The sequence below is a fragment of the Camarhynchus parvulus genome, unplaced genomic scaffold, assembly GCF_901933205.1.
Source record: "Camarhynchus parvulus unplaced genomic scaffold, STF_HiC, whole genome shotgun sequence".
Classification (NCBI taxonomy): Eukaryota; Metazoa; Chordata; class Aves; order Passeriformes; family Thraupidae; genus Camarhynchus; species Camarhynchus parvulus.
In genome coordinates, this window is record NW_022148512.1 from 124,721 (window position 1) to 152,530 (window position 27,810).

The 27,810-nt window shown below is 52.8% G+C and overlaps 1 protein-coding gene across 1 annotated transcript; it reads left to right on the forward strand.

Moving 5' to 3' along the window:
- Window positions 1-754: 754 nt before the first annotated feature.
- Window positions 755-21,303, forward strand: QPRT (quinolinate phosphoribosyltransferase). The gene is made up of 4 exons (XM_030970605.1): window positions 755-841; window positions 4,182-4,733; window positions 16,584-16,715; window positions 21,084-21,303. The coding sequence occupies exons 1-4, from the start codon at window positions 755-757 to the stop codon at window positions 21,267-21,269; spliced, it is 957 nt and encodes a 318-aa protein (XP_030826465.1). The 3' UTR covers window positions 21,270-21,303.
- Window positions 21,304-27,810: the final 6,507 nt, after the last annotated feature.

Below are 27,810 nucleotides of genomic sequence, written 5' to 3' on the forward strand. Positions count from 1 at the left end.
GGTTTTTTAGTGTTTTGGGTTTTTTTTTAATTTTTTTGGGTTATTTGGGGGGTTATTTGGGGGTTTTGGGGGTTTTTGGGGTTTTCTTTTTGTTTTTTGGGGTTTTTGGTTTTTTGGGGTTTTTTTGCTTCTTTTTGGGTTATTTTGGGGTTTTTGGGGGGTTTTTTAGGGGTTTTTTGGGGTTTGGGGTTTTTTGGGTTTTTGGTTTTGGGGTTTTTTTTTTTTTTGGGGGTTTGGGTTTTTGGGTTTTTTTTTTTTTTTTTGGGGATTTTTGGGGTTTCTTTTTGGTTCTTTTTGGGTTATTTTGGGGTTTTTGGGGTTTTTGTTTTGGGTTTTTTTTTTTTTTTTTTTTGGGAGGGTTGGGGTTTTTGGGGTTTTTATTTTTGGTTTTTTGGGTTATTTTGGGGGTTTGGGCCGGGGGTTTGGGTATTTTTTGGGGTTATTTTTGGGGTTTTTTGGGGTTTTTTTGGTTTCTTCTGGGGTTTTTTTTGGGTTTTTTTATTTTTTTTGGTTTTTTTTGGGGGTGGGCGGAGCAGCCAATCAGAGCCCGCGCTTTGGCCCCGCCCCCTCAGGTAAGAACCCCCCCCTCCCCCCCCCGGGGCCTCATTCGGGTCCCGCGCGCGCCAGGTGAGTGGGGGAGGGGCGGGGGGGGCGGGCGACGTGGCCGGACTTCGGACCCGCCGAGATTTGGGGCGAAAACGGCCAAAAATGGGGGGCAAAAAATGGGCACAAAATGGGCACAAAATGGGCAAAAATGGGCACAAAATGGACCGAAATCGACAGAAATGAAACCCGAAATCCCTCAAGAGCTGAAAAAGGGGAAAAAATCGGCACAGGATTGGTGAAAATTGACACAAAATTGGGTAAAAAGGGTAAAAAACGCAAAAAAAGGGGGGAAAATTGGCACGGGATTGGTGAAAATTGACAGAAAATCGGGTAAAAAGTGTAAAAAACGGGAAAAAAGGGGAAAAATTGGCACGGGATTGGTAAAAATTGAAACAAAATCGGGGAAAAAGGGTAAAAAACGGGAAAAAATGGGAAAAAATTGGCACAAAATTGGGTAAAAAGGGTAAAAAACAGAAAAAAGGGGAAAAACTGGCAGCGGATTGGTGAAAATTGGCACAAAATTGGGTAAAAGTAAAACGGGAAAAAATGGGTAAAAACAGGAGAAAAAAGGGGTAAAAGGGGAATAAACCACAGGAGATTGGTAAAAATTGGCACAAAATGGGTTAAAAAGTGTAAAAACAGAAAAAAAGGGGAAAAAACTGGCAGGGGATTGATAAAAATTGGCACAAAATTGGGTAAAAAGGGTAAAAAACAGAAAAAAGGGGAAAAACCGGCAGCGGATTGGTGAAAATTGGCAGAAAATTGGGTAAAAAGGGTAAAAAACGGGAAAAAAATGGGCAAAAAATTGGGCATAGGATGGGTGAAAATTGACAGAAAATGGGTTAAAAAGGGTAAAAAACGGGAAAAAATGGGCAAAAAATTGGCACGGGATTGGTGAAAATTGACAGAAAATTGGGTAAAAAGGGTAAAAAACAGGAAAAAAGGGGGAAAAAAATTGGCAGCGGATTGGGAAAAATTGGCAGAAAATTGGGGAAAAAGGGTAAAAACCAGAAGGACCAAGGAGCCAAGGAACCTCCTGGGACCCCAAAATCCCGAAAAATCCCCCCAAGGACCCCAAAATCCCCCAAACCCCAAAACCCCCCCAACCCCACCCCAAATTTCCTCTCCTGTACCCCCAAACCAAAACCCCAAAAACCCCGGGGACCCCAAAATCCCCAAAACCATATCTCAACCCAAATTCCCCAAAAATCCCGACCCCAAATCCCCTCCAGGCCCAAATCCCCTGCCCACCCCCCAAACCCCAAAACCCCCCCAAAACCCCCGGCCCCAACAACCCCCAGACTCCCAAAGATCTCCCCAAACTCCCAACCCAAAATCCAGGGACCCTCCCCATGACCCAAACCCCAAGACCCCAAAAAACCACCCACTCTCGTACCCCCAACCATCCAACCACATGGGGCCCAACTCTCGGAAAAACTCCAAGACCCCAAAATCCAAACCAACCCCCAAATCCGGCAGAAAGATCTCCCTAAAATCCCACTGGGGACCCCAAAATCCCCCTAAATCCCCTCCAGGACCCTCCTGGGACCCCAAAACCCCCCAAAATCCCCTCAAGGACCCCAAAATCCTCCAAACCAAACCCCAGATCATCTCCAGACCCAAAGATCTCCCCAAAAATCCTCCCAAGGACCCCAAAACCCCCCAAGGACCCTCCTGGGACCCCAAAATCCCCTCCCCACACCCCCAAATCCCCTCCAGACCCAAACATCTCCCCAAAAATGCCCCCAGAGACCCCAAATCCCCTCCAGGACCCTCCCCACACCCCCAAAACCCCCCCAGGGACCCCAAAACCCCCCAAACCCCACCCCAAATTTCCTCTTCTGTACCCCAAATCCCTCCAGACCCAAAGATCTCCCCAAAAATCCTCTCAGGGACCCCAAAATCCCCCAAAATCCGCTCAAGGACCCTCCTGGGACCCCAAAACGCCTGAAAATCCCCTCAGGGACCCCAAAATCCCCCAAACCAAACCCCAAATTTCCTCTTCAGCACCCAAAGAACCCCAAACAACCCCAAATAACCCCAAATAACCCCCCAGACCCAAAAATCTCCCCGAAAATCCCCCCTGGGACCCCAAAATCCCCCCAAGGACCCCAAAATCCCCAAAACCAACCCCCCAAATCCCCTCCAGACCCAAAGATCTCCCCAAAAATCCCACTGGGGACCCCAAAATCCCCTCAAGCCCCCTCCCCATGGCCCCAAATCCCCCCAAGGGACCCCAAAACCCCCCCAACCCCACCCCAAATTTCCTCTCCTGTACCCCCAAATCGCCCCCAGACCCAAATATCCCCCCCAAAAATCCCCCCGGGGACCCCAAAATCCCCTCCAAGCCTCCTCCCCATGACCCAAATATCTCCCAAAATCCCCTCCAGGACCCTCCGGGGACCCCCAAAACCCCCCAAAACCCCCTCCCCACACCCCAAAATCCCCCCCAGACCCAAAGATCTCCCCAAAAATCTCCCCTGGGACCCCAAAATCCCCCTAAATCCCCTCCAGGACCCTCCTGGGAGCCCCAAAAATCCCCTCCAGGACCCCAAACTCCCCCAAAACCAACCCCCAAATTTCCTCTCCAGCACACCAAATAACCCCAAAATCCCCCCCAGACCCAAATATCTCCCCCAAACCCCCCCCAAGGACCCCAAACCCCCCCCGGGACCCCAAAATCCCATCCAGGACCCTCCTGGGAGCCCCAAAACCCCTGAAAATCCCCCCAAGGACCACAAAATCCCCCCCATACCAACCCCCAAAACCCCCCCAGACCCAAAGATCTCCCCAGAAATCCCCTCAGGGACCCCAAAATCCCCCCAAAATCCCCTCCGGGACCCTCCTGGGACCCCCAAAACCCCTGAAAATCCCCCAAAAATCCCCCCTGGGACCCCCAAATCCCCCCCAGACCCAAAAATCTCCCCAAAAATCCCCCTGGGGACCCCAAAATCCCCTCTGTGACTCCCCCTTTCCCCGTTTCTCTCTCCCCAGCTCCCCCTCGCCATGTCCCGCTCTGCGCCCCCGAACCCCCCGAACCCCCCGAACCCCCCGAACCCCCCGATCACCCCGAACCCCCCGATCTCCCCGATCACCCCGAACACCCCCCCTGAACCCCCCGACCCCCGATCACCCCGAACCCCCCGATCACCCCGATCACCCCGAACCCCCTGAACCCCCGAACCCCCACCCCGAACCCCCGACACCCCGATCCCCCGAACCCCCACACCCCGAACCCCCGAACCCCCGATCTCCCCGATCACCCCGAACCCCCTGAACCCCCAAACCCCCTGAACCCCTCAAACCCCCGAAAACCCCCGAACCCCCGAACCCCCGAACCCCTCAAACCCCCCGAACCCCTCAAACCCCCTGAACCCCTCAAACCCCTCAAACCCCTCAAACCCCTGAACCCCCCCGATCCCCCTGAACCCCTCAAACCCCCAAACCCCCAACCCCTCAAACCCCCGAACCCCCGAACCCCCAAACCCCCACCCCCGACCCCTCAAACCCCCCCCTCAAAGCCCCCGAACCCCCTGGACCCCCCCAGGACCCCCTGGCCCCCCGCCCCTCCGCAGCACCGCCTGCTCTCCCTGGCTCGCTCCTGGCTGGACGAGGACGCCCCCTGGCCCGACCCCATCTCGGCCGTGGTGGGCTCGGTCCGAATCCGAGCGGAGCTGCTCAGCAAAAACCCCGAACGCGGCTCCCCCGAGTCCCTGGCGGTGCTGGCGGGGTCCCCCTTCGCCGAGGCCGTTTTTGGGGTGTCGGGCTGCTCCGTGAGCTGGAGGATCCCCGAAGGAGCCGCGCTGCCGGCGGGCAGAGCGCTGGTGGCCGTGGTGGAGGGTCCGGCCTCGGGGCTGCTTTTGGGCGAGCGGGCGGCGCTGAACGTTCTGGGGCGCTGCAGCGGCGTGGCCTCGATGGCAGCGAGGGCCGTGCGGGTGGCCAGGGCCCGGGGCTGGGCGGGGGTCGTGGCCGGGACCCGCAAAACCACGCCGGGGTTTCGGCTGGCCGAGAAATACGCGCTGGGAGTCGGCGGCGCGGAGCCGCACCGAGAGGGGCTGGGCGCCTTCAGCCTCGTCAAGGACAACCACAGAGCGCTGGCCAGGGACATGGAGGGGGGCGTCAGGCAGGTGGGAGCCCCGGATTTTGGGGGAAAATTGGGGGAAATTTTGGGGGGAATTTTGGGGGGAAATGGGGGAGAAAATTGGGGGAAATGGGGGGAAAATGGGGGCAGGTGGGGAGCCCGGAATGAAAATTGGGGGGAAATTGGGGGAGGAAATGGGGGGGAAAATTTGGGGGGAAAATGGGGGAAAATGGGGGAAAATGGGGAGAAATGGGGGAGAAATGTGGGAAGGGGAAATGGGGGGGGAAAATGGGGGAGAAATTTGGGGGAAAATGGGGGGAAAATGAGGGAGAAATTTGGGGGAAAATGGGGGAGAAATTTGGGGGGAAATGGGTGGGGGTCCGGACAATCACAGAGCGCTGGCCAAGGACGTGGAGGGGGGCGTCAGGCAGGTGGGAGCACCGGATTTTGGGGGAATTTGGGGAAAAAATTGCGGAAAATGGGGGAGAAAATTGGGGGGAAAATGGGGGAGAAATTTGGGGGGAAATGGGTGGAAAATGGGGGGAAATGGGGAGAAAATGAGGGAGAAATTTGGGGGAAAATGGGGAGAAATTTGGGGGAAAATGGGGGAAAATGGGGAAAAATGGGGGAAAATGAGGGAGAAATTTGGGGGGAAATGGGGGAGAAATTTGGGGGAAAATGGGGGGGAAATTTGGGGGGAATTTGGAAGGAAATGGGGGAGAAATTTGGGGGAAAATGGGTCGGAAATGGGAGGGAAAATGGGAGGATGAATCCGGAATTTGGGGGAAAAATTTGGGGGGTTCTGGTTGTGGGGCAACCCCGAATTTGGGGGGATTTGGGGGAGAAATTTGAGGGGAAATTTGGGGAAATTTTGGGTGGAAATGGGGGAGAAATTTGGGGAGGGATCGGGACAACCACAGAGCGCTGGCCAAGGACATGGAGGGGGGCGTCACACAGGTGGGGAGCCCCCGGAATTTTGGGGGAAAATTGGGGAAAATTTGGGGAAATGGGGGGAAATGGGGGAGAAAATTGGGGGGAAATGGGTGGAAAATGGGGAGAAATTTGGGGGGAAAATGGGGAGAAATTTGGGGGAAATGGGGGGGAAATGGGGGTAATGGGGGAAATGGGGGAGAAATTTGGGGGAAATGGGGGAGAAATTTGGGGAGCAAATGGGGGAAAAATTTGGGGGAAATGGGTGGAAAATGGGGGAGAAATTTGGGGGGAAAATGGGGGAGAAATTTGGGGGGAAATGGGGGAGAAATTTGGGGGAAAATGGGGGAGAAATTTGGGGGGAAATGGGGGGGAATTTGGGGGGAAATGGGGGGAAATTTGGGGGGAAATGGGGGAGAAATTTGGGGGGAAATGGGGGAGGAATTTGGGGGAAATGGGAGGGAAAATGGAAGGATGAATCCGGAATTTGGGGGAAAAATTTGGGGGGGTTCTGGTTGTGGGGGGACCCCGAAATTTGGGGGGAATTTTGGGGCAATTTGGGGTGGAAATGGGGGAGAAATTTGGGGAGGGATCGGGACAACCACAGAGCGCTGGCCAAGGACATGGAGGGGGGCGTCAGGCAGGTGGGGAGCCCCCGGAATTTTGGGGGAAAATTGGGGAAAAATTTGGGGAATTTTGGGGGGAATTTGGGGGATTTTGGGGGGAAAATAGGGGAGAAGTTTGGGGGGAAATGGGGGGGAAATTTGGGGGAATGTGGTAAATGTGGGGACCCCCGAATTTGGGGGAAAATGGGAGGGAAATGGGGGAAATGGGGATCCGGAATTTGGTGGGAAAATTTGGGGGGTTCTGGTGGTGGGGGGACCCCGAAATTGGGGAGATTTGGGGTGCAGGACCCGGAATTTGGGGGAGAAATGGGGGGGAAATGGGGACCCCGAATTTGGGGGAAAATGGGGGGTATCTGGTTGTTTGGGGAACATTGGGGAAATTTGGGGGGAAATTGGGGGAGAAATTGGGGGAAATGGGGGGGAAAATTGGGGGAAATTTGGAGGAAAATGGGAGGGAAATGGGGGATGAATCTGGGGAATTTGGGGGCCAAATTTGGGGGTTCTGGTTGTGGGGGACCCCGAAATTTGGGGGGAAATTGAGGGAATTTGGGGGAATTTTGGGTGGAAATGGGGGAGAAATTTGGGGAGGGATCGGGACAACCACAGAGCGCTGGCCAAGGACATGGAGGGGGGCGTCAGGCAGGTGGGGAGCCCCCGGAATTTTGGGGGAAAATTGGGGAAAAATTGGGGGGAATGGGGGAGAAAATTGGTGGGAAATGGGGGAGAAGTTTGGGGGGAATTTGGAAGGAAATGGGGGAGAAATTTGGGGGGAAATGGGTGGGAAATGGGGGGAAAATGGAAGGATGAATCCGGAATTTGGGGGAAAAATTTGGGGGGGTTCTGGTTGTGGTGGGACCCCGAAATTTGGGGGGAATTTGGGGAATTTTGGGTGGAAATGGGGGAGAAATTTGGGGAGGGATCAGGACAACCACAGAGCGCTGGCCAAGGACATGGAGGGGGGCGTCAGGCAGGTGGGGGAGCCCCCGGATTTAGGGGGAAATTGGGGAAAAATTTGGGGGAATTTGGGGGAAAATGGGGAGAAGTTTGGGGAGAAATGGGGGAGAAATTTGGGGGGAAATGGGTGGGGGTCCGGAAATCACAGGGCCAAAAGGATGGTGGGGGAAATGGCAGGTGGGAGCACGCATTTGGGGAATTTGGGGAAAAATTGGGAAAATGGGGAGAAAAAATTGGGGGAAAATGGGGGAGAAATTTGGGGGAAATGGTGGAAAATGGGGAAATGGGGGGAAAATGAGGGAGAAATTTGGGGGGAAATGGGGAGAAATTTGGGGGAAAATGGGGGGAAATTTGGGGGGGGAATTTGGAAGAAATGGGGGGAGAAATTTGGGGAAATGGGGGAGAGAATTTGGGGAAAATGGGTCGAAATGGAGGGAAAAATGGGAGGATGAACCGGAATTTGGGGGAAAAATTGGGGGTTCTGGTTGTGGGGGAACCCCGAATTTGGGGGGATTTGGGGGAGAAATTTGAGGGGAAATTTGGGGGAAATTTTGGGTGGAAATGGGGGAGAAATTTGGGGAGGGATCGGGACAACCACAGAGCGCTGGCCAAGGACGTGGAGGGGGGCGTCAGGCAGGTGGGGAGCCCCAGGAATTTTGGGGGAAATTTGGGAAAATTGGGGGGGAAAATGGGGAGGAAATTTGGGGGAAATGGCGGGAAAAATGGAAGGATGAATCCGGAATCTGGGGGAAAAATTGGGGGTTCTGGTTGTGGTGGGACCCCGAAATTGGGGGTGAAATGGGGGAGAAATTTGGGGGGAAATGGGGGAGAAATTTGGGGGAAATGGGTGGAAAATGGGTGGAAAATGGGGGGAAATGAGGGAGAAATTTGGGGAAAATGGGGAGAAATTTGGGGGAAATGGGGGGGAAATGGAAGGATGAATCTGGAATTTGGGGAAAAATTTGGGGGTTCTGGTTGTGGGGGGACCCCGAAATTTGGGGAATTTGGGGAATTTTGGGTGGAAAATGGGGGAGAAATTTGGGGGAAAATGGTGATCGGGACAATCACAGAGCCGCAAGGACGCGGGGGAGGGGGCGTCCAGGCAGGTGGGGGGAGCACCGGATCTTGGGGAATTTGGGGGGGAAAATTTAGGGGGAAATGGGGGAGAAATTTGGGGGAATTTTGGGGGGAATTTGGGGAATTTTGGGGGGAATTTGGGGGAATTTTGGGTGGAAAATAGGGGAGAAGTTTGGGGGGAAATGGGGGAGAAATTTGGGGGAAATGGGTGGGGGTCCGGACAATCACAGGGCGTGGCCAGATTGGGGGGGGTGTCAGGCAGGTGGGGAGCCCCGGAATTTGGGGAAATTTGGGGGAAAAATTGGGGAAAATGGGGGAGAAAATTGGGGGGAAAATGGGGGAGAAATTTGGGGGGAAATGGGTGGAAAATGGGGGGAAAATGAGGGAGAAATTTGGGGGGAAATGGGGGAGAAATTTGGGGGAAAATGGGGGGGAAATTTGGGGGAATTTGGAAGGAAGGGGAGAAATTTGGGGGAAAATGGGTCGGAAATGGGAGGGAAAAATGGGGGGGATGAATCCGAATTTGGGGAAAACTTGGGGGTTCTGGTTGTGGGGGAACCCCGAATTTGGGGGATTTGGGGAGAAATTTGAGGGGAAATTTGGGGAAATTTTGGGTGGAAATGGGGAGAAATTTGGGGAGGGATCGGGACAACCACAGAGCTGGCCCAGGACATGGGGGGGGGCAGGCAGGTGGGGAGCCGCCTGAATTTTGGGGAAAATTGGGGAAAATGGGGAGGAATTTGGGGGAAAATGGGGAGGAATTTGGGGGAAATGGGGAGGAATTTGGGGAAAATGGGGGGAAATTTGGGGGAAATGGGGGAGGAATTTGGGGGGAAATGGGAGGGAAAATGGGAGGATGAATCCGAATTTGGGGAAAAATTTGGGGGTTCTGGTTGTGGGGACCCGGAAATTTGGGGGGAATTTTGGGGCAATTTGGGGTGGAAATGGGGAGAAATTTGGGAGGGGCATGGGACAACCACAGAGCTTGGCCAGGGACATGGAGGGGGGCCCAGGCAGGTGGGGGGAGCCCCGAATTTTGGGGAAAATTGGGGAAAAATTTGGGGAAATTTTGGGGGGAATTTGGGGAATTTTGGGTGGAAAAATAGGGGAGAAGTTTGGGGAAAAATGGGGAGAAATTTGGGGGAAATGGGTGGGGGTCCGGACAATCACAGAGCCGCCCCGGGCCAGGGACGTGGAGGGGGGTGTCAGGCAGGTGGGGGCCCCCGAATTTTGGGGAAAAATTGGGGGAATTTTGGGGGGAATTTTGGGGGGAAATGGGGAGAAAAATTGGGGAAATGGGTGGAAAATGGGGGAGAAATTTGGGGAAAATGGGGGAAAGAATTTGGGGGAATTTGGGGAGAAATTTGGGGGGAAATGGGTGGAAAATGGGGGAAAATGGGGACAAATGAGGGAGAAATTTGGGGAAATGGGGGAGAAATTTGGTGGAAAAATGGGGAGAAATTTGGGGAAAATGGGGAATTTGGGGGGAAATGGGGAATTTAGGGGAAATGGGGGAGAAATTTGGGGGAAATGGGGGAGGAATTTGGGGGGAAATGGGAGGGAAAATGGAAGGATGAATCCGGAATTTGGGGAAAAATTTGGGGGTTCTGGTTGTGGGGGACCCCGAAATTTGGGGGAATTTTGGGGGCAATTTGGGGGTGGAAATGGGGAGAAATTTGGGGGGAGGGATCGGACAACCACAGAGCGGGCCCCAAGGACATGGAGGGGGGGCTCAGGCAGGTGGGGGGAGCCCCTGAATTTTGGGTAAAATTGGGGAAAAATTTGGGGGAATTTTGGGGGGAATTTGGGGGAATTTTGGGTGGAAAATAGGGGAGAAGTTTGGGGAGAAATGGGGGAGAAATTTGGGGGGAAATGGGGGGAAAATGGGGGAGAAATTTGGGGGGAAATGGGTGGAAAATGGGGGGAAATGGGGGGAAAATGAGGGAGAAATTTGGGGGGAAATGGGGGAGAAATTTGGGGGAAATGGGGGGAAAATGGGGGGAATTTGAAGGAAATGGGGGAGAAATTTGGGAAAATGGGGAGAAATTTGGGGAAAATGGGCCTGAGAATGAGGGAAAATGGGAGGATGAATCCGAAATTTGGGGAAAAATTTGGGGGTTCTGGTTGTGGGGAACCCCGAATTTGGGGGATTTGGGGGAGAAATTTGAGGGGAATTTGGGGAAATTTTGGGTGGAAATGGGGGAGAAATTTGGGGAGGGATCGGGACAACCACAGAGCTGGCCAAGGACGGAGGGGGGGGTCAGGCAGGTGGGGAGCCCCGAATTTTGGGGGAAAATTGGGGGAAAATTGGGGGGAAATGGGGGAGGAAATTTGGGGGGAAATGGGCGGGAAAATGGAAGGATGAATCCGGAATCTGGGGGAAAAATTTGGGGGGGTTCTGGTTGTGGTGGGACCCCGAAATTGGGGGGGAAATGGGGGAGAAATTTGGGGGGAAATGGGGGAGAAATTTGGGGGGAAATGGGTGGAAAATGGGGGAAAATGGGGGGGAAATGAGGGAGAAATTTGGGGAAAATGGGGGAGAAATTTGGGGGGAAATGGGGGGGAAATGGAAGGATGAATCTGGAATTTGGGGGAAAAATTTGGGGGGGTTCTGGTTGTGGTGGGACCCCGAAATTTGGGGGGAATTTGGGGGAATTTTGGGTGGAAAATGGGGGAGAAATTTGGGGGAAAATGGGTGGATCGGGACAATCACAGAGCGCTGGCCAAGGACGTGGAGAGGGGCGTCAGGCAGGTGGGGAGCACCGGATTTTGGGGAATTTGGGGGGGAAAATTTAGGGGAAATGGGGAGAAATTTGGGGGAATTTGGGGGGAATTTGGGGAATTTTGGGGGAATTTGGGGAATTTTGGGTGGAAAATAGGGGAGAAGTTTGGGGAAATGGGGGAGAAATTTGGGGGGAAATGGGTGGGGGTCCGGACAATCACAGAGCGCTGGCCAAGGACGTGGAGGGGGGCGTCAGGCAGGTGGGGAGCCCCCGGAATTTGGGGGAATTTGGGGAAAAAATTGCGGAAAATGGGGAGAAAATTGGGGAAAATGGGGAGAAATTTGGGGGAAATGGGGAAAGAATGGGGAAAATGAGGGAGAAATTTGGGGGAAATGGGGAGAAATTTGGGGAAAATGGGGAGAAATTTGGGGGAATTTGGAAGGAAATGGGGAGAAATTTGGGGAAAATGGGCGGAAATGGGAGGGAAAAATGGGAGGATGAATCCGGAATTTGGGGGAAAATTTGGGGGGTTCTGGTTGTGGGGGAACCCCGAATTTGGGGGATTTGGGGGAGAAATTTGAGGGGAAATTTGGGGAAATTTTGGGTGGAAATGGGGTAGAAATTTGGGGAGGGATCGGGACAACCACAGAGCGCTGGCCAAGGACATGGAGGGGGCAGGCAGGTGGGGAGCCCCGGAATTTTGGGGAAAATTGGGGAAAATGGGGGAGGAATTTGGGGGGAAATGGGGGAGGAATTTGGGGGGAAATGGGGGGGAAAATGGAAGGATGAATCCGGAATTTGGGGGAAAAATTTGGGGGGGTTCTGGTTGTGGGGGGACCCCGAATTTGGGGGGAATTTGGGGGGAATTTGGCAGAAATTTTGGGAGAAAATGGGGGAGAAATTTGGTGGAAAATGGGGGAGAAATTTGGGGGAGAAATTTGGGGGGAAATGGGTGGGAAATGGGGAGAGGATCCGGAATTTGGGGGAAAAATTTGGGGGGTTCTGGTTGTGGGGGGACCCCGAAATCTGGGGAGAATTTGGGGGTGAAATTGGGGGGAAATTTGGAGGGAAAATGGGGGAGAAATTTGGGGGGAAAATGGGGGAAATGGGGGGGAAATGGGAAGGGGGGGATCCGGAATTTGGGGGGTTCTGGTTGTGGGGGGACCCCGAAATTGGGGGGATTTAGGGGAGAAATTTGAGGGGAAATTTGGGGGAATTTTGGGTGGAAATGGGGAGAAATTTGGGGAGGGATCGGGACAACCACAGCGCTGGCCAAAGGACGTGGAGGGGGGCGTCAGGCAGGTGGGGAGCCCCCGGAATTTTGGGGGAATTTGGGGAAAAATTTGGGGAAATGGGGGAGAAAATGGGGGAGAAATTTGGGGGGAAATGGGGGAGAAATGGGGGGAAATGGGTGGAAAATGGGGGGAAAATGGGGGGGAAATGAAGGAGAAATTTGGGGGAAAATGGGGCAGAAAATTGGGGGAAATGGGGAGAAATTTGGGGGGAAATGGGGGGGAAATGGGAGGATGAATCCGGAATTTGGGGGGAAAATTTGGGGGGTTCTGGTTGTGGCGGGACCCCGGATTTGGGGGAATTTGGTTCTGGTGGGTTCCAGAATTTGGGGGTAAAATGGGGGGGAAATTTGGGGGGAAAAGGGGGGAATGGGGGCAAAATTTGGGGGGGAAATGGGGTGGGTGGGACCCCAAATTTTGGGGATTAAATTGGGGGTGATGATGGGGGGACCCCAATTTTGGGCTGGGGGGACACTCCTGAATTTTTGGGGATCAATTTGAGCAGGGGGGACCCCAAATTTTGGGGATCAATTTTTGGGGGTGGATCATGGGGGGACCCCAATTTTGGGGGGGTGGGGGAAACCCCAAATTGGGGGATTTGGGGGAGGGGACCCCAATTTTGGGGGGGAGATGATGATGAAGGGACACTCCTGAATTTTTGGGGATCAATTTGAGGAGGGGGGACCCCAAATTTTGGGGGATTAATTTGGGGGATGATCATGGGGGGACCCCAATTTTTCAGGGGACAAACCCCCAATTTTCGGGGCTCAATTTTGGGGTGAAAATGGCCAATTTTAGGCTGGGGGGACACTCCTGAATTTTTGGGGATCAATTTGAGGAGGGGGGACCCCAAATTTTGGGTGGATCAATTTTGGGGTGCATCATGGGGGACCCCAATTTTGGGGGACAAACCCCAATTTCGGGACTCAATTTTGGGGTGAAAATCCCTTGGGTCACGTTCCTGAATTTTTCGGGGATCAATTTGAACAGGGGACCCCAATTTTTGGGGTGATGATGGGGAACCCCAATTTTTAGGGATCAACCCCAGTGTCGTGTTTGAGGACAAAACCCCCAATTTTCGGGGCTGAATTTTGGGGTGAAAATGGCCAATTTTGGGTCTGGGGGCTGACTCGGGGTGTCCCCTCCCCCAGCTGATTTTGGGGGTGCGCCGGGCCGGGGAACCCCAAATTTTGGGGATGAATTTGGGGGTGGATCATGGGGGGACCCCAATTTTCAGGGGACAAACCCCCAATTTTCGGGGCTGAATTTTGGGGTGAAAATGGCCAATTTTGGGGTGGGGGGACACTCCTGAATTTTCGGGGATCAATTTGAGCAGAGGAGACCCCAAATTTTGCGGATCAATTTTTGGGGTGATGATGTGGGGACCCCAATTTTTAGGGACAAACCCCCAATTTTCGGGGCTGAATTTTGGGGTGAAAATCCCCAATTTTGGGGTGGGGGGACACACCTGAATTTTTGGGGATCAATTTGAGCCGGGGGACCCCAAATTTTGGGGATGAATTTGGGGGTGATGATGGGGGGACACTCCTGAATTTTTGGGGATCAATTTGAGGAGGGGGGACCCCAAATTTTGGGAGGATTAAATTGGGGGTGGATCAGGGGGGGCGCACGCATTTTCGGGGACAAACCCCAATTTTCGGGGCTGAATTTTGGGGTGAAAATGGCCAATTTTGGGGTGGGGGGACACTCCTGAATTTTTGGGGATCAATTTGAGCAGGGGGGACCCCAAATTTTGGGGGGATTAAATTGGGTGTGATGATGGGGGGACCCCAATTTTGGGGTGGGGGTCACCCTTAAATTGGGGGGATCTGGGGAGAGGGGACCCCAAATTTTGGGAATCAATTTTGGGGCGGTTTATGGGGGGACCCCAATTTTGGGGTGGGGGGGACTCCTGAATTTTCGGGGATCAATTTGAGCAGGGGGGACCCCAAATTTTGGGGATCAATTTTTGGGGTGATCATGGGGGGACCCCAATTTTGGGGTCGGGGGAAACCCTTAAATTGGGGGGATTTGGGGAGAGGGGACCCCAAATTTTGGGGATGAATTTGGGGGTGATGATGGGGGACACTCCTGAATTTTTGGGGATCAATTTGAGGAGGGGGGACCCCAAATTTTGGGGGATTAAATTGGGGGTGGATCATGGGGGGACCGCAATTTTCAGGGGACAAAACCCCAATTTTCAGGGCTGAATTTTGGGGTGAAAATGGCCAATTTTGGGGTGGGGGGACACTCCTGAATTTTCGGGGATCAATTTGAACAGGGGGACCCCAATTTTTGGGGTGGTGATGGGGGAACCCAAATTTTTAGGGATCAACCCCAGTGAGTCTTGGGGGACAAAACCCCAATTTTCGGGGCTGAATTTTGGGGTGAGAATCCCCAATTTTGGCGCAGCCCGATTTGGGTCTGGGGGCTGACTCGGGGTGTCCCCCCATCCCCAGCTGATTTTGGGGGTGCGCCGGGCCGGGGAACCCCAAATTTTGGGGGGATTAAATTGGGGGTGGATCATGGGGGGACCCCAATTTTCAGGGGACAAACCCCCAATTTTCGGGGCTGAATTTTGGGGTGAAAATGGCCAATTTTGGGGTGGAGGGACACTCCTGAATTTTCGGGGATCAATTTGAACAGGGGGACCCCAATTTTTGGGGTGATGATGGGGGAACCCCAATTTTTAGGGATCAACCCCAGTGGGTCTTGAGGGCCAAAACCCCAATTTTCGGGGCTGAATTTTGGGGTGAAAATGGCCAATTTTGGGTCTGGGGGTTCACTCGGGGTGTCCCTTCCCCCAGCTGATTTTGGGGGGCGCGCCGGGCCGGGGAACCCCAAATTTTGGGCGGATTAAATTGGGGGTGGATCATGGGGGGACCCCAATTTTCAGGGGACAAACCCCCAATTTTCGGGGCTCAATTTTGGGGTGAAAATGGCCAATTTTGGGGTGGGGGGACACTCCTGAATTTTTGGGGATCAATTTGAGCCGGGGGACCCCAAATTTTGGGGGATGAATTTGGGGGTGATGATGGGGACACTCCTGAATTTTTGGGGATCAATTTGAGGAGGGGGGACCCCAAATTTTGGGGGGATTAAATTGGGGTGGATCATGGGGGGACCCCAATTTTTAGGGACAAACCCCCAATTTTTGGGGCTCAATTTTGGGGTGAAAATGGCCAATTTTGGCGTGGCCCGATTTCGGTCTGGGGGTTCATTTGGGGTCCCCCCATCCCCAGATTATTTTGGGGGTGCGCCGGGCCGGGGGACCCCAAATTTTGGGCGGATTAAATTGGGGGTGATGATGGGGGGACCCCAATTTTTAGGGACAAAACCCCAATTTTCGGAGCTCAATTTTGGGGTGAAAATCTCCAATTTTGGGGTGGGGGACACTCCTGAATTTTTGGGGATCAATTTGAGCAGGGGGGACCCCAAATTTTGCGGATCAATTTTTGGGGTGATGATGGGGGGACCCCAATTTTTAGGGACAAAACCCCAATTTTCGGGGCTGAATTTTGGGGTGAGAATCCCCAATTTTGGCGTGGCCCGATTTGGGTCTGGGGGTTCATTTGGGGTCCCCCCATCCCCCAGCTGATTTTGGGGGTGCGCCGGGCCGGGGGACCCCAAATTTTGGGGAGATTAATTTTGGGGTGATGATAGGGGGACCCCAATTTTGGGGTCGGGGCAAACCCTTAAATTGGGGGGATTTGGGGAGAGGGGACCCCAAATTTTGGGGATGAATTTGGGGGTGATGATGGGGGACACTCCTGAATTTTTGGGGATCAATTTGAACAGGGGACCCCAAATTTTGGGGGATTAAATTGGGGGTGGATCATGGGGGGACCCCCAATTTTAGGGACAAAGCCCCAATTTTCGGGGCTGAATTTTGGGGTGAAAATGGCCAATTTTGGGGTGGAGGGACACTCCTGAATTTTCGGGGATCAATTTGAACAGGGGGACCCCAATTTTTGGGGTGATGATGGGGGAACCCCAATTTTTAGGGATCAACCCCAGTGAGTCTTGGGGACAAAACCCCAATTTTCGGGGCTGAATTTTGGGGTGAAAATGGCCAATTTTGGGTCTGGGGGTTCACTCGGGGTGTCCCCTCCCCCAGCTGATTTTGGGGGTGCGCCGGGCCGGGAACCCCAAATTTTGGGGAAGAATTTGGGGGTGGATCATGGGGGGAACCCCAATTTTAAGGGGACAAAACCCCAATTTTCGGGGCTGAATTTTGGGATGAAAATGGCCAATTTTGGGTCTGGGGGTTCACTCGGGGTGTCCCCTCCCCCAGCTGATTTTGGGGTTGCGCCGGGCCGGGGGCTTCACCCGGAAATTGGGGGTGGAGTGCTCGAGCGCGGAGGAGGCGCTGGAGGCGGCCGGGGCCGGCGCGGACGTGGTGCTGCTGGACAACCTGAGCGCACAGGTGCGCCCCGAAACCCCGAAACCCCGAAATCCCGAAATTCCCGAAAACCCCGAAATCCCGAAACCCCGAAAATCCCGAAAATCCCGAAATCCCGAAATCCCGAAAATCCCGAAAATCCGGAAATTTGGGGGGGAACGGGGATATTTGGGAGGGGAACGGGGAGATTTGGGGGGAAAAATGGGGAGATGTGGGGGGAAAATGGGGAAATTTGGGGGGGAAATGGTGAAATTTGGGGGGGAAACGGTGAAATTTGGGGGGAAAATGGGGAAATCTGGAGAAAAAATGGTGAAATTTGGGGGGGAAATTTGGGGGGAAATGGGGAAATTTGGGGGGAAAATGGGGAAATTTGGGGGGGGAAATGGGGAGATTTGGGGGGAAATGGTAAGATTTTGGGGAAAAAATGGTGAAATTTTGGGGGAAAATGGTGAAATTTGGGGGGGAAATGGGGGAAATTTGGGGGAAAATGGTGAAATTTTGGGGAAAAATGGTGAAATTTGGGGAAAAAAGGGTGAAATTTTGGGAGAAAGTGGTGGAATTTTGGGGAAGAAACGGCGAAATTTGCGGGAAAAATGGTGAGATTTTGGGGGGAAAACGGCAAAATTTGGGGGAAAAACGGTGAAATTTGGGGGGAAATGGGGAGATTTGGGGGGGAAACGGGGAGATTTTGGGGGACAATGGTGGAATTTTGGGGAAAACGGTGGAATTTTGGGGGGAAAACGGCAAGATTTGGAGAAAAAACAGTGAAATTTGGGGGGGAAATGGGGAAATTTGGGGGAAAAAGGGTGAAATTTGGGGAAAATGGTGGAATTTTGGGGAAAACGGGGAAATTTTGGGGGAAATGGGGAGATTTGGGGGGAAAACGGTGAAATTTGGGGAGAAAATGGCAAAATTTGGGGGGGAAACGGTGGAATTTTGGGGGAAAAATGGTGGAATTTGGGGGAAAAAAGGGTGGAATTTGGGGGAAAAAATGGTGAAATTTGGGGGGGAAATGGGGAAATTTGGGGAAAAAATGGCAAAATTTGGGGGGGAAACGGCGGAATTTTGGGGAAAAAATCGTGGCATTTGGGGGGAAAAATGGTGAGATTTGGGGGGGAAACGGGGAAAATTGGGGGGGAAATGGGGAGATTTTGGGGGAAAATGGTGAAATTTGGGGGGAAATGGGGAAATTTGGGGGAAAATGGGGAGATTTGGGGAGAAAACAGTGAAATTTGGGAAAAAAATGGCAAAATTTGGGGGAAAAACAGTGAAATTTGGGGAAAATGGTGGAATTTTGGGGAAAACGGTGAAATTTGGGGGGAAAATGGCAAAATTTGGGGGGGAAACGCGGAATTTTGGGGGAAAAATCGTGGAATTTGGGGGAAAAATGGTGAGATTTGGGAGGGAAAATGGCGGAATTTTGGGGGGGAAACGGGGAAATTTTGGGGGAAAAACAACGGAATTTTGGGGGAAAAAACGGCGGAATTTTGGGGAAAAATGGTGGAATTTTGGGGGAAGAAATGGCGAAAATTGGGGGAGAAAAGGTGAAATTTGGTGGAAAATCGGGAAAATTTTGGGGAAAACGGTGAAATTTGGGGAAAAATTGGGGAAATTTGGGAGGAAAACGGCCAAATTTAGGGAAAAAATGGTGAAATTTGGGAAAAAAATGGCAAAATTTGGGGGAAAAACGGGGAAATTTGGGGAAAAAGCGGTGAAATTTTGGGAGAAAGTGGTGGAATTTTGGGGAAGAAACGGCGAAATTTGGGGGAAAAATGGTGAAATTTGGGGGAAAAATTGTGAAACTTTGGGGGAAAAATGGCGGAATTTTGGGGGGAAAGAACGGGGAAATTTGGGGGAGAAAAGATGAAATTTGGGGGAAAAACGGCGAAATTTTGGGGAAAATGGTGAAATTTCGGGAAAAAATGGCAGAATTTTGGGGGGAAAATGGTGGAATTTTGGGGAAAAACAGTGAAATTTGGGGGGAAAAAAGGCGAAATTTGGGGAAAAAATGGTGAGATTTTGGGGAGAAACGGGGAAATTTGGGGGAAAAACGGCGAAATTTGGGGGAAAAATCGTGGAATTTTGGGGAAAAATGGCGAAATTTTGGGGGGAAAAATGGTGGAATTTTGGGGAAACAAACCCCAAAAAATGGGAGTAAAGCCCAAAAATTTGGGGGTCTGGACTCCTCGAAATGGGGATGAACCCCAAAAAATGGGGATAAACCCTAAAAATGGGAATTAAAACCAAAAAATTTGGGGGTCTGAACCCCTCAAAATGGGGAAAATCCAAAAAAATTGGCATCAACCCCAAAAAATGGGAATAAATCACAAGAAATGGGGATAAACCCCCAAAAAATGGGAATAAACACCAAAAAATGGGAATAAACCCCAAAAATTGGGAATAAACCCCAAAAATATTTTGAATGAACCCCAATTTTGGGTGGAATAATCCCAGAATTGGTGATTTTTGTACGGAGACCCAAACTGGGCAAATTTTGGGTTGGAAAATCCCAAATTTGGGGTTGTTCTGGGTGGAAAATTCCAATTTTTTTGGGTTTCACATTTAAGGGGGATTTGGGGGTGGACACCCCAATTTTGGGTGGAAAAATCCCAGAATTGGTGAATTTTTGTGGGGAAGACCCAAACTGGGCAAATTTTGGGTTGGAAAATCCCAAATTTGGGTTTTTCTGGGTGGGTTGGGCTTCAAATTTTGGGTGGAAAATCCCAATTTTTTGGGGTTTGTGGTTTAAGGGGGATTTGGGTGTGGACACCGCAATCTTGGGTGGAAAAATCCCAGAATTGGTGATTTTTTGTGTAGAACACCCAAACTGGGCAAATTTTGGGTTGGAAAATCCCAAATTTGGGTTTCTCTGGGTGGGTTGGGCCCCAAATTTTGGGTGGGAAATCCCAATTTTATGGGGTTTCTGGTTTAAGGGGGATTTGGGTGTGGACACCGCAATCTTGGGTGGAAAAATCCCAGAATTGGTGATTTTTGTACGGAGACCCAAACTGGGCAAATTTTGGGTTGGAAAATCCCAAATTTGGGGTTGTTCTGGGTGGAAAATCCCAATTTTTTGGGGGTTTCACATTTAAGGGGGATTTGGGGCTGGACACCGCAATCTTGGGTGGAAAAATCCCAGAATTGGTGATTTTTGTGTAGGAGACCGAAACTGGGCAAATTTTGGGTTGGAAACTCCCAAATTTGGGGTTGTTCTGGGTGGAAAATTCCAATTTTTTTGGGTTTCTGGTTTAAGGGGGATTTGGGGTTGGACACCGCAATTTTGGGTTGAATAACCCCAGAATCGGTGGCACCAAAACTGCGCGAATTTAGGCAATGACGCCCCAATTTTGGGTTGAAAAATCCCAGAAAAATCCCAAAATTTATGGGGTTTTTATTGTGAGGAACACCCAAATTTGAGCACGGACACCCCAATTTTGGGTGGAATTATCCCAGAATCGGTGGCACCAAAACTGAGCGAATTTAGGCAATGACGCCCCAATTTTGGGTTGAAAAATCCCAGAACTGGTGACTTTTTGTGGGAAGGACCCAAACTGGGCAAATTTTGGGTGGAAAATTCTGATTTTTGGGGTTTCTGGTTTGAGGGAGATAATTCTTGATTTCTAGGATTTTTGGAGGTGGAGACCTCAATTTTGGGTGGAAAAATCCCAGAATTGGTGATTTTTTGTGGGGAAGGACCCAAATTGGGCAAATTTTGGGTTGGAAACTCCGATTTTTTGGGGGTTTCTGGTTTAAGGGGATTTGGGGTTGGACACCCCAATTTTGGGTGGAATAGCCCCAGAATCGGTGGCACCAAAACTGCGCGAATTTAGGCAATGACGCCCCAATTTTGGGTTGAAAAATCCCAGAAAAATCCCAGAACTGATGGGGGTTTTTATTGTGAGGAACACCCAAATTTGAGCACGGACACCCCAATTTTGGGTGGAATAACCCCAGAATCGGTGGCACCAATACTGAGCGAATTTAGGCAATGACGCCCCAATTTTGGGTTAAAAAATCCCAGAAAAATCCCAAAATTTATGGGGTTTTTATTGTGAGAAAGACCCAAATTTGAGCACGGACACCCCAATTTTGGGTGGAATTATCCCAGAATCGGTGGCACCAATACTGAGCGAATTTAGGCAATGACGCCCCAATTTTGGGTTGAAAAATCCCAGAAAAATCCCAAAATTTATGGGGTTTTTATTGTGAGAAACACCCAAATTTGAGCACGGACACCCCAATTTTGGGTGGAATTATCCCAGAATCGGTGGCACCAAAACTGAGCGAATTTAGGCAATGACGCCCCAATTTTGGGTTAAAATTCCGCCCAACCGCGATGAACCGGACCCGGACGAGTGCGAGGAGCCCCAAAATTTGGGTTTTTGTGCCCAGGACGTGCAGGCGGCGGCGGCGCGGGTGAAGGCGGCGCACCCCGGCGTGACCGTGGAGGCGAGCGGCGGCATCGGCCTGGAGAGCCTGGCCGGGTTCCTGGGGCCCCACGTGGACGTCGTGTCCATGGGGTGCCTGACCCACAGCGCCCCCGCGCTCGACTTCTCGCTCAAGGTGCTGGGGCCCTGACACCCGGCCGGGGAACCCCCAAAATCCAGCTTGGAACCCCAAAAATCCATCCCAGAAACCCCAAAAATCCATCCCAGAAACCCCAAAATCTGACCTGGAAATTCCAAAAAAAACCCACCTTGGAAACCCCAAAATCCATCCCCGGAACCCCAAATCCATCCCTGGAACCCCAAAATCCTTCCCCGAACCCCAAAATCCAATCTGGAACCCCAAAATCCATCCTGGAACCCCAAAATCCATCCCTGGAACCCCAAAATCCAATCTGGAACCCCAAAATCCATCCCTGGAACCCGCAAAATCCATCCCTGGAACCCCAAAATCCAACCTGGAACCAATAAAATCCAACCTGAGACCTGGACACACCTGTAACCCCAAAATCCAACCTGGAAACCCCAAAATCCAACCCAGGAACCCCAAAATCCAACCCGAGACCCACAAAAAGGTGGAACCCCAAAATCCATCCGTGGAGCCCCAAAACTGATCCTGGAAACCCCAAAATCTGACCTGGAACCCTGAAACCCAGCCTAGAACCAATAAAATCCAATCTGAGACCCAGAAACACCTGGAACCCCAAAATCCATCCCTGGAACCCCAAAATCCAACCTGAGACCCACAAAAAGGTGGAACCTCAAAATCCATCCCGGAACCCCAAAATCCACCCCAGCACCCCAAATCCATCCCAGGAACCCCAAAATCCATCCCTGAACCCCAAAATCCATCCCCGGAACCCCAAAATCCAACCTGGAACCAATAAAATCCAACCTGGGACCTTGAAACACCTGGAACCCCAAAATCCATCCCTGGAACCCCCAAAATCCATCCCGAGACCCACAAAAATGTGGAACCCGAAAATCCATCCCAGGAACCCCAAAACTGATCCTGGAACCCCAAAATCCAACCTGGAACCCTGAAACCCAGCCTAGAACCAATAAAATCCAATCTGAGACCCAGAAACACCTGGAACCCTGAAATCCATCCCAGAAACCCCCAAAATCCATCCCAGGAGCCCCAAAATCCATCCCAGAAACCCCCAAAATCCAACCCGGGACCTACAAAAACATGGAACCCGAAAATCCATCCTGGGACCCCCCAAAACGAACCTGGAACCAATAAAATCCAACCTGACACCTGGAAACACCTGGAACCCTGAAATCCATCCCTGGAACCCCAAAATCCATCCCCGGAACCCCAAAATCCATCCCTGGAACCCCAAAATCCATCCCCGGAACCCCAAAATCTGACCTGGAACCAATAAAATCCAACCTGGGACCTTGAAACACCTGGAACCCCCAAAATCCATCCCAGGACCCCAAAATCCAACCCGGCACCCCAAAATCCAACCCGAGACCCACAGAAATGTGGAACCCCAAAATCCATCCCAGCACCCGAAACTCCATCCCGGAACCCCAAAATCCATCCCAGGAACCCCAAAATCCATCCCTGGACCCCAAACTCCATCCCTGGACCTACAAAATCCATCCCAGAACCCCAAACTCCATCCCAGCACCCCAAAATCCATCCCAGCACCCCAAAATCCATCTCAGGAACCCCAAAATCCATCCCAGGACCCCAAAATCCATCCCAGCACCCCAAACTCCGTCCCGGCCCCGCCCAGCCCTGCAGAGCCTGCCCCGGTTCCTGGGGCCCCACGTGGACGTCGTGTCCACGGGGTGCCTGACCCACAGCGCCCCCGCGCTCGACTTCTCGCTCAAGGTGCTGGGGCCCTGACACCCGGCCGGGGAACCCCCAAAATCCAGCGTGGGAACCCGAAATCCCGGCCTGGGAACCCCGAAAATCCAGCGTGGGAACCCCAAAAATTCGCCTTGGAAATCCCAAAATCCATCCCTGGAACCCCCAAAAAAACCCAACCTGGAAACCCCAAAAATCCATCCCAGGAACCCCAAAAATCCAACCCGAGACCCACAAAAACGTGGAACCCAAAAATCCATCCCAGGAACCCCCAAAATCCATCCCTGGAACCCCAAACTCCATCCCAGCACCCCAAAATCCATCCCTGAACCCCAAAATCCAACCTGGAAACCCCAAAATCCAACCCGGCACCCCAAAATCCAACCCGAGACACACAGAAATGTGGAACCCCAAAATCCATCCCGGGAGCCCCAAACTCCATCCCAGGACCCCAAAATCCATCCCAGCACCCCAAACTCCATCCCAGCACCCCAAACTCCGTCCCGGCCCCGCCCAGCCCTGCAGAGCCTGCCCCGGTTCCTGGGGCCCCACGTGGACGTCGTGTCCACGGGGTGCCTGACCCACAGCGCCCCCGCGCTCGACTTCTCGCTCAAGGTGCTGGGGCCCTGACACCCGAACGGGGAACCCCCAAAATCCAGCGTGGAACCCCAAAAATTCGCCTTGGAAATCCCAAAATCCATCCCTGGAACCCCCAAAAAAACCCAACCTGGAAACCCCAAAAAAACCCAACCTGGAAACCCCAAAAATCCATCCCAGGAACCCCAAAAATCCAACCCGAGACCCACAAAAACGTGGAACCCAAAAATCCATCCCAGGAACCCCAAAATCCAACCCGAGGCCCACAAAAATGTGGAACCCCAAAATCCATCCCGGAACCCCAAACTCCATCCCAGGACCCCAAAATCCATCCCCGGAACCCCAAAATCCATCCCAGGAACACCCAAAATCCATCCCAGAACCCCAAAATCCATCCCTGGAACCAATAAAATCCAACCTGGGACCTTGAAACACCTGGAACCCCAAAATCCATCCCTGGAACCCCCAAAATCCATCCCAGGAGCCCCAAAATCCATCCCAGGACCCCAAAATCCATCCCTGGAACCCCCAAAATCCAACCTGAGACCCACAAAAACGTGGAACCCGAAAATCCATCCTGGGACCCCCCAAAACGAACCTGGAACCAATAAAATCCAACCTGACACCTTGAAACACCTGGAACCCCAAACTCCATCCCTGGAACCCCAAACTCCATCCCTGGAACCCCAAAATCCATCCCTGAACCCCAAAATCCATCCCAGCACCCCAAAATCCAACCCGAGACCCACAAAAATGTGGAACCCGAAAATCCATCCCAGGAACCCCAAAACTGATCCTGGAACCCCAAAATCCAACCTGGAACCCTGAAACCCAGCCTAGAACCAATAAAATCCAATCTGAGACCCAGAAACACCTGGAGCCCCAAAATCCATCCCAGAAACCCCCAAAATCCATCCCAGGAGCCCCAAAATCCATCCCAGAAACCCCCAAAATCCAACCCGGGACCTACAAAAACATGGAACCCGAAAATCCATCCTGGGACCCCCCAAAACGAACCTGGAACCAATAAAATCCAACCTGACACCTGGAAACACCTGGAACCCCAAAATCCATCCCTGGAACCCCAAAATCCATCCCTGGAACCCCAAAATCCATCCCCGGAACCCCAAAATCCATCCCTGGAACCCCAAAATCTGACCTGGAACCAATAAAATCCAACCTGGGACCTTGAAACACCTGGAACCCCCAAAATCCATCCCAGGACCCCAAAATCCAACCCGGCACCCCAAAATCCAACCCGAGACCCACAGAAATGTGGAACCCCAAAATCCATCCCAGCACCCGAAACTCCATCCCGGAACCCCAAAATCCATCCCAGGAACCCCAAAATCCATCCCTGGACCCCAAACTCCATCCCTGGACCTACAAAATCCATCCCAGAACCCCAAACTCCATCCCAGCACCCCAAAATCCATCCCAGCACCCCAAAATCCATCTCAGGAACCCCAAAATCCATCCCAGCACCCCAAACTCCATCCCAGCACCCCAAACTCCGTCCCGGCCCCGCCCAGCCCTGCAGAGCCTGCCCCGGTTCCTGGGGCCCCACGTGGACGTCGTGTCCACGGGGTGCCTGACCCACAGCGCCCCCGCGCTCGACTTCTCGCTCAAGGTGCTGGGGCCCTGACACCCGGCCGGGGAACCCCCAAAATCCAGCGTGGGAACCCCAAAAATTCATCCCAGAAACCCCAAAGTCTGACCTGGAAATTCCAAAAAAAACCACCTTGGAAACCCCAAAATCCATCCCAGAAACCCCAAAAATCCAACCTGGAACCCCAAAATCCAACGTGGAGCCCCAAATCCATCCCAGGAACCCCCAAAATCCATCCCTGGAACCCCAAAATCTGACCTGGAAATTCCAAAAAAAAACCACCTTGGGAACCCCAAAATCCATCCCAGGAGCCCCAAAATCCATCCTGGAACCCCAAATCCATCCCAGGAGCCCCAAAATCCATCCCTGAACCCCAAAATCCAACCCGGCACCCCAAAATCCAACCCGAGACCCACAGAAATGTGGAACCCCAAAAATCCATCCCAGGAGCCCCAAAACTGATCCTGGAACCCCCAAAATCTGACCTGGAACCAATAAAATCCAACCTGAGACCCAGAAACACCTGGAACCCCCAAAATCCATCTCAGGAACCCCAAAATCCAACGTGGGACCAATAAAATCAAACCTCAGACCTGGAAACACCTGGAACCCCGAAATCCAACCCAGGACCCCAAAATTGAACCCTGGAACCCCCAAAGCCCGGCCTGGGATCGATAAAATCCAACCTGAGACCTGGAGACACCAGGAGCCCCAAAATCCATCCCAGGAACCCCCAAAATCCAACCCGAGATCCCCAAAAAATCCATCCCGAGACCTACAAAAGCCTGGAACCCTGAAATCCATCCCTGGAACCCAAAATCCATCCCAGAAACCCTGAAATCCATTCCAGAACCCTCAAACCCACCCAGGAACCCCCCAAATCCATCCTGGAACCGCCAAAATCCGACCTGGAAACCCCAAAATCCATCCCCAGACTCCAAACTCCATCCTGGAACCCCCAAAATCCATCCCTGGAACACCAATAAATTCCATCCCAGGAACCCGAAAATCCATCCCAGGAACCCCCAAACTCCATCCCTGGAACCCCAAAATTCAACCTGGAACCAATAAAATCCAACCAGAAACACCTGGAACCCCAAAATCCATCCCTGAACCCCCAAATCCATCCCAGAACCCCAAAATCCAACCTGGGACCCCCAAATCCATCCTAAAACACCCCAAAATCCATCCCTGGAACCCCAAAATCTATCCCAGGAACCCCAAAATCCAACCTGGAAACCCCAAAATCCAACCTGGGGGACATTGGGGACATTGGGGGCAGCGGGGATGGGGGGAGAACCCAAGGGAGGCCCCGCCCCTCAATTCAGACCCCGCCCCCCCAATTCAGACCCCTTGAATTCAGACCCCGCCCCCAAATTGAGGCCCCGCCCCCAATCGAGGCCACGCCCCCTTCTCCAGACCCTTCCCCCAATTCAGACCCGCCCCCAATTGAGTCCCCGCCCCCAATTCAGACCCCGCCCTCAATTCAAACCCTGCCCCAATGAGGTCACGCCCCCTTCTCCAGACCCTTCCCCAAGTCTGACCCCGCCCCAAATTAAGACTCCGCCCAAAAATTCAGGCCCCACCCCCCCAATTCTGACCACGCCCCCAATCAGATCCAGGCCATCTAATTTAGGCCCCACCCCCAAATTCAGACCCCGCCCCCCATTTACACCACCCACAAATTCAGGCCCCGCCCCTCAAATTCAGGCCCCGCCCCCAATTCAGCCCCCAGATCAGGCCCCGCCCCCAAATGAGGCCACGCCCCCAATTCAGACTCCCCAGTTCAGACCCTGCCCCCCAAATCCAGGCCCCACCCCCATTCAGACCCCGCCCCAAACAAGGCCACGCCCCCACCCCAGATCCCGCCCCCAAATCCAGACTCCACCCTCAATTCAGATCCCGCCCACCCCACATTCAGTCCCTGCCCCAATTCAGGCCACGCCCCCCAAATTCAGGCCCCGCCCCCTCAGTGTCACATCGGGGGGTGACAGTGACACAGGAAGATGGTCAGGGTGACCTGGAGATGGTGGTGGCACCTGGAGATGATGGTCAGGGACACCTGGAGATCCTGGAGGTGACCTGGACACGGTGGTGGCACCTGAGGGGTGACAGGGAGGTGATGGTCAAGGTGACCTGGAGATGGTGGTGGTGGCACTTGGAGATGATGATCAAGGTGACCAGGACACGGTGGTGGTGGGCACATGGAGATGATGGTCAGGGACACCTGGAGATCCTGGAGGTGACCAGGACACGGTGGTGGCACCTGAGGGGTGACAGGGAGATGGTCAGGGTGACCAGGACACAGTGGTGGGACATGGAGATGATGGTCAGGGACACCTGGAGATGGTCCAAGGGACACAGGAGGGGACAGAGGAGGGGACAGGGAGATGGTCAAGGTGACCAGGACATGGTGATGGGGACATGGAGGTGATGGTCAAGGCCACCTGGAGATCCTGGGGGTGACCAGGACACGGTGGTGACACCTGAGAGGGACAGGGAGATGGTCAGGGTGACCAGGACACGGTGGTGGTGGCACCTGGAGATGATGGTCAAGGTGACCAGGACACGGTGGTGGGACACAGGAGGGGACAGGGAGATGGCCAAGGTGACCAGGAGATGGTGGTGGCACCTGGAGATGATGGT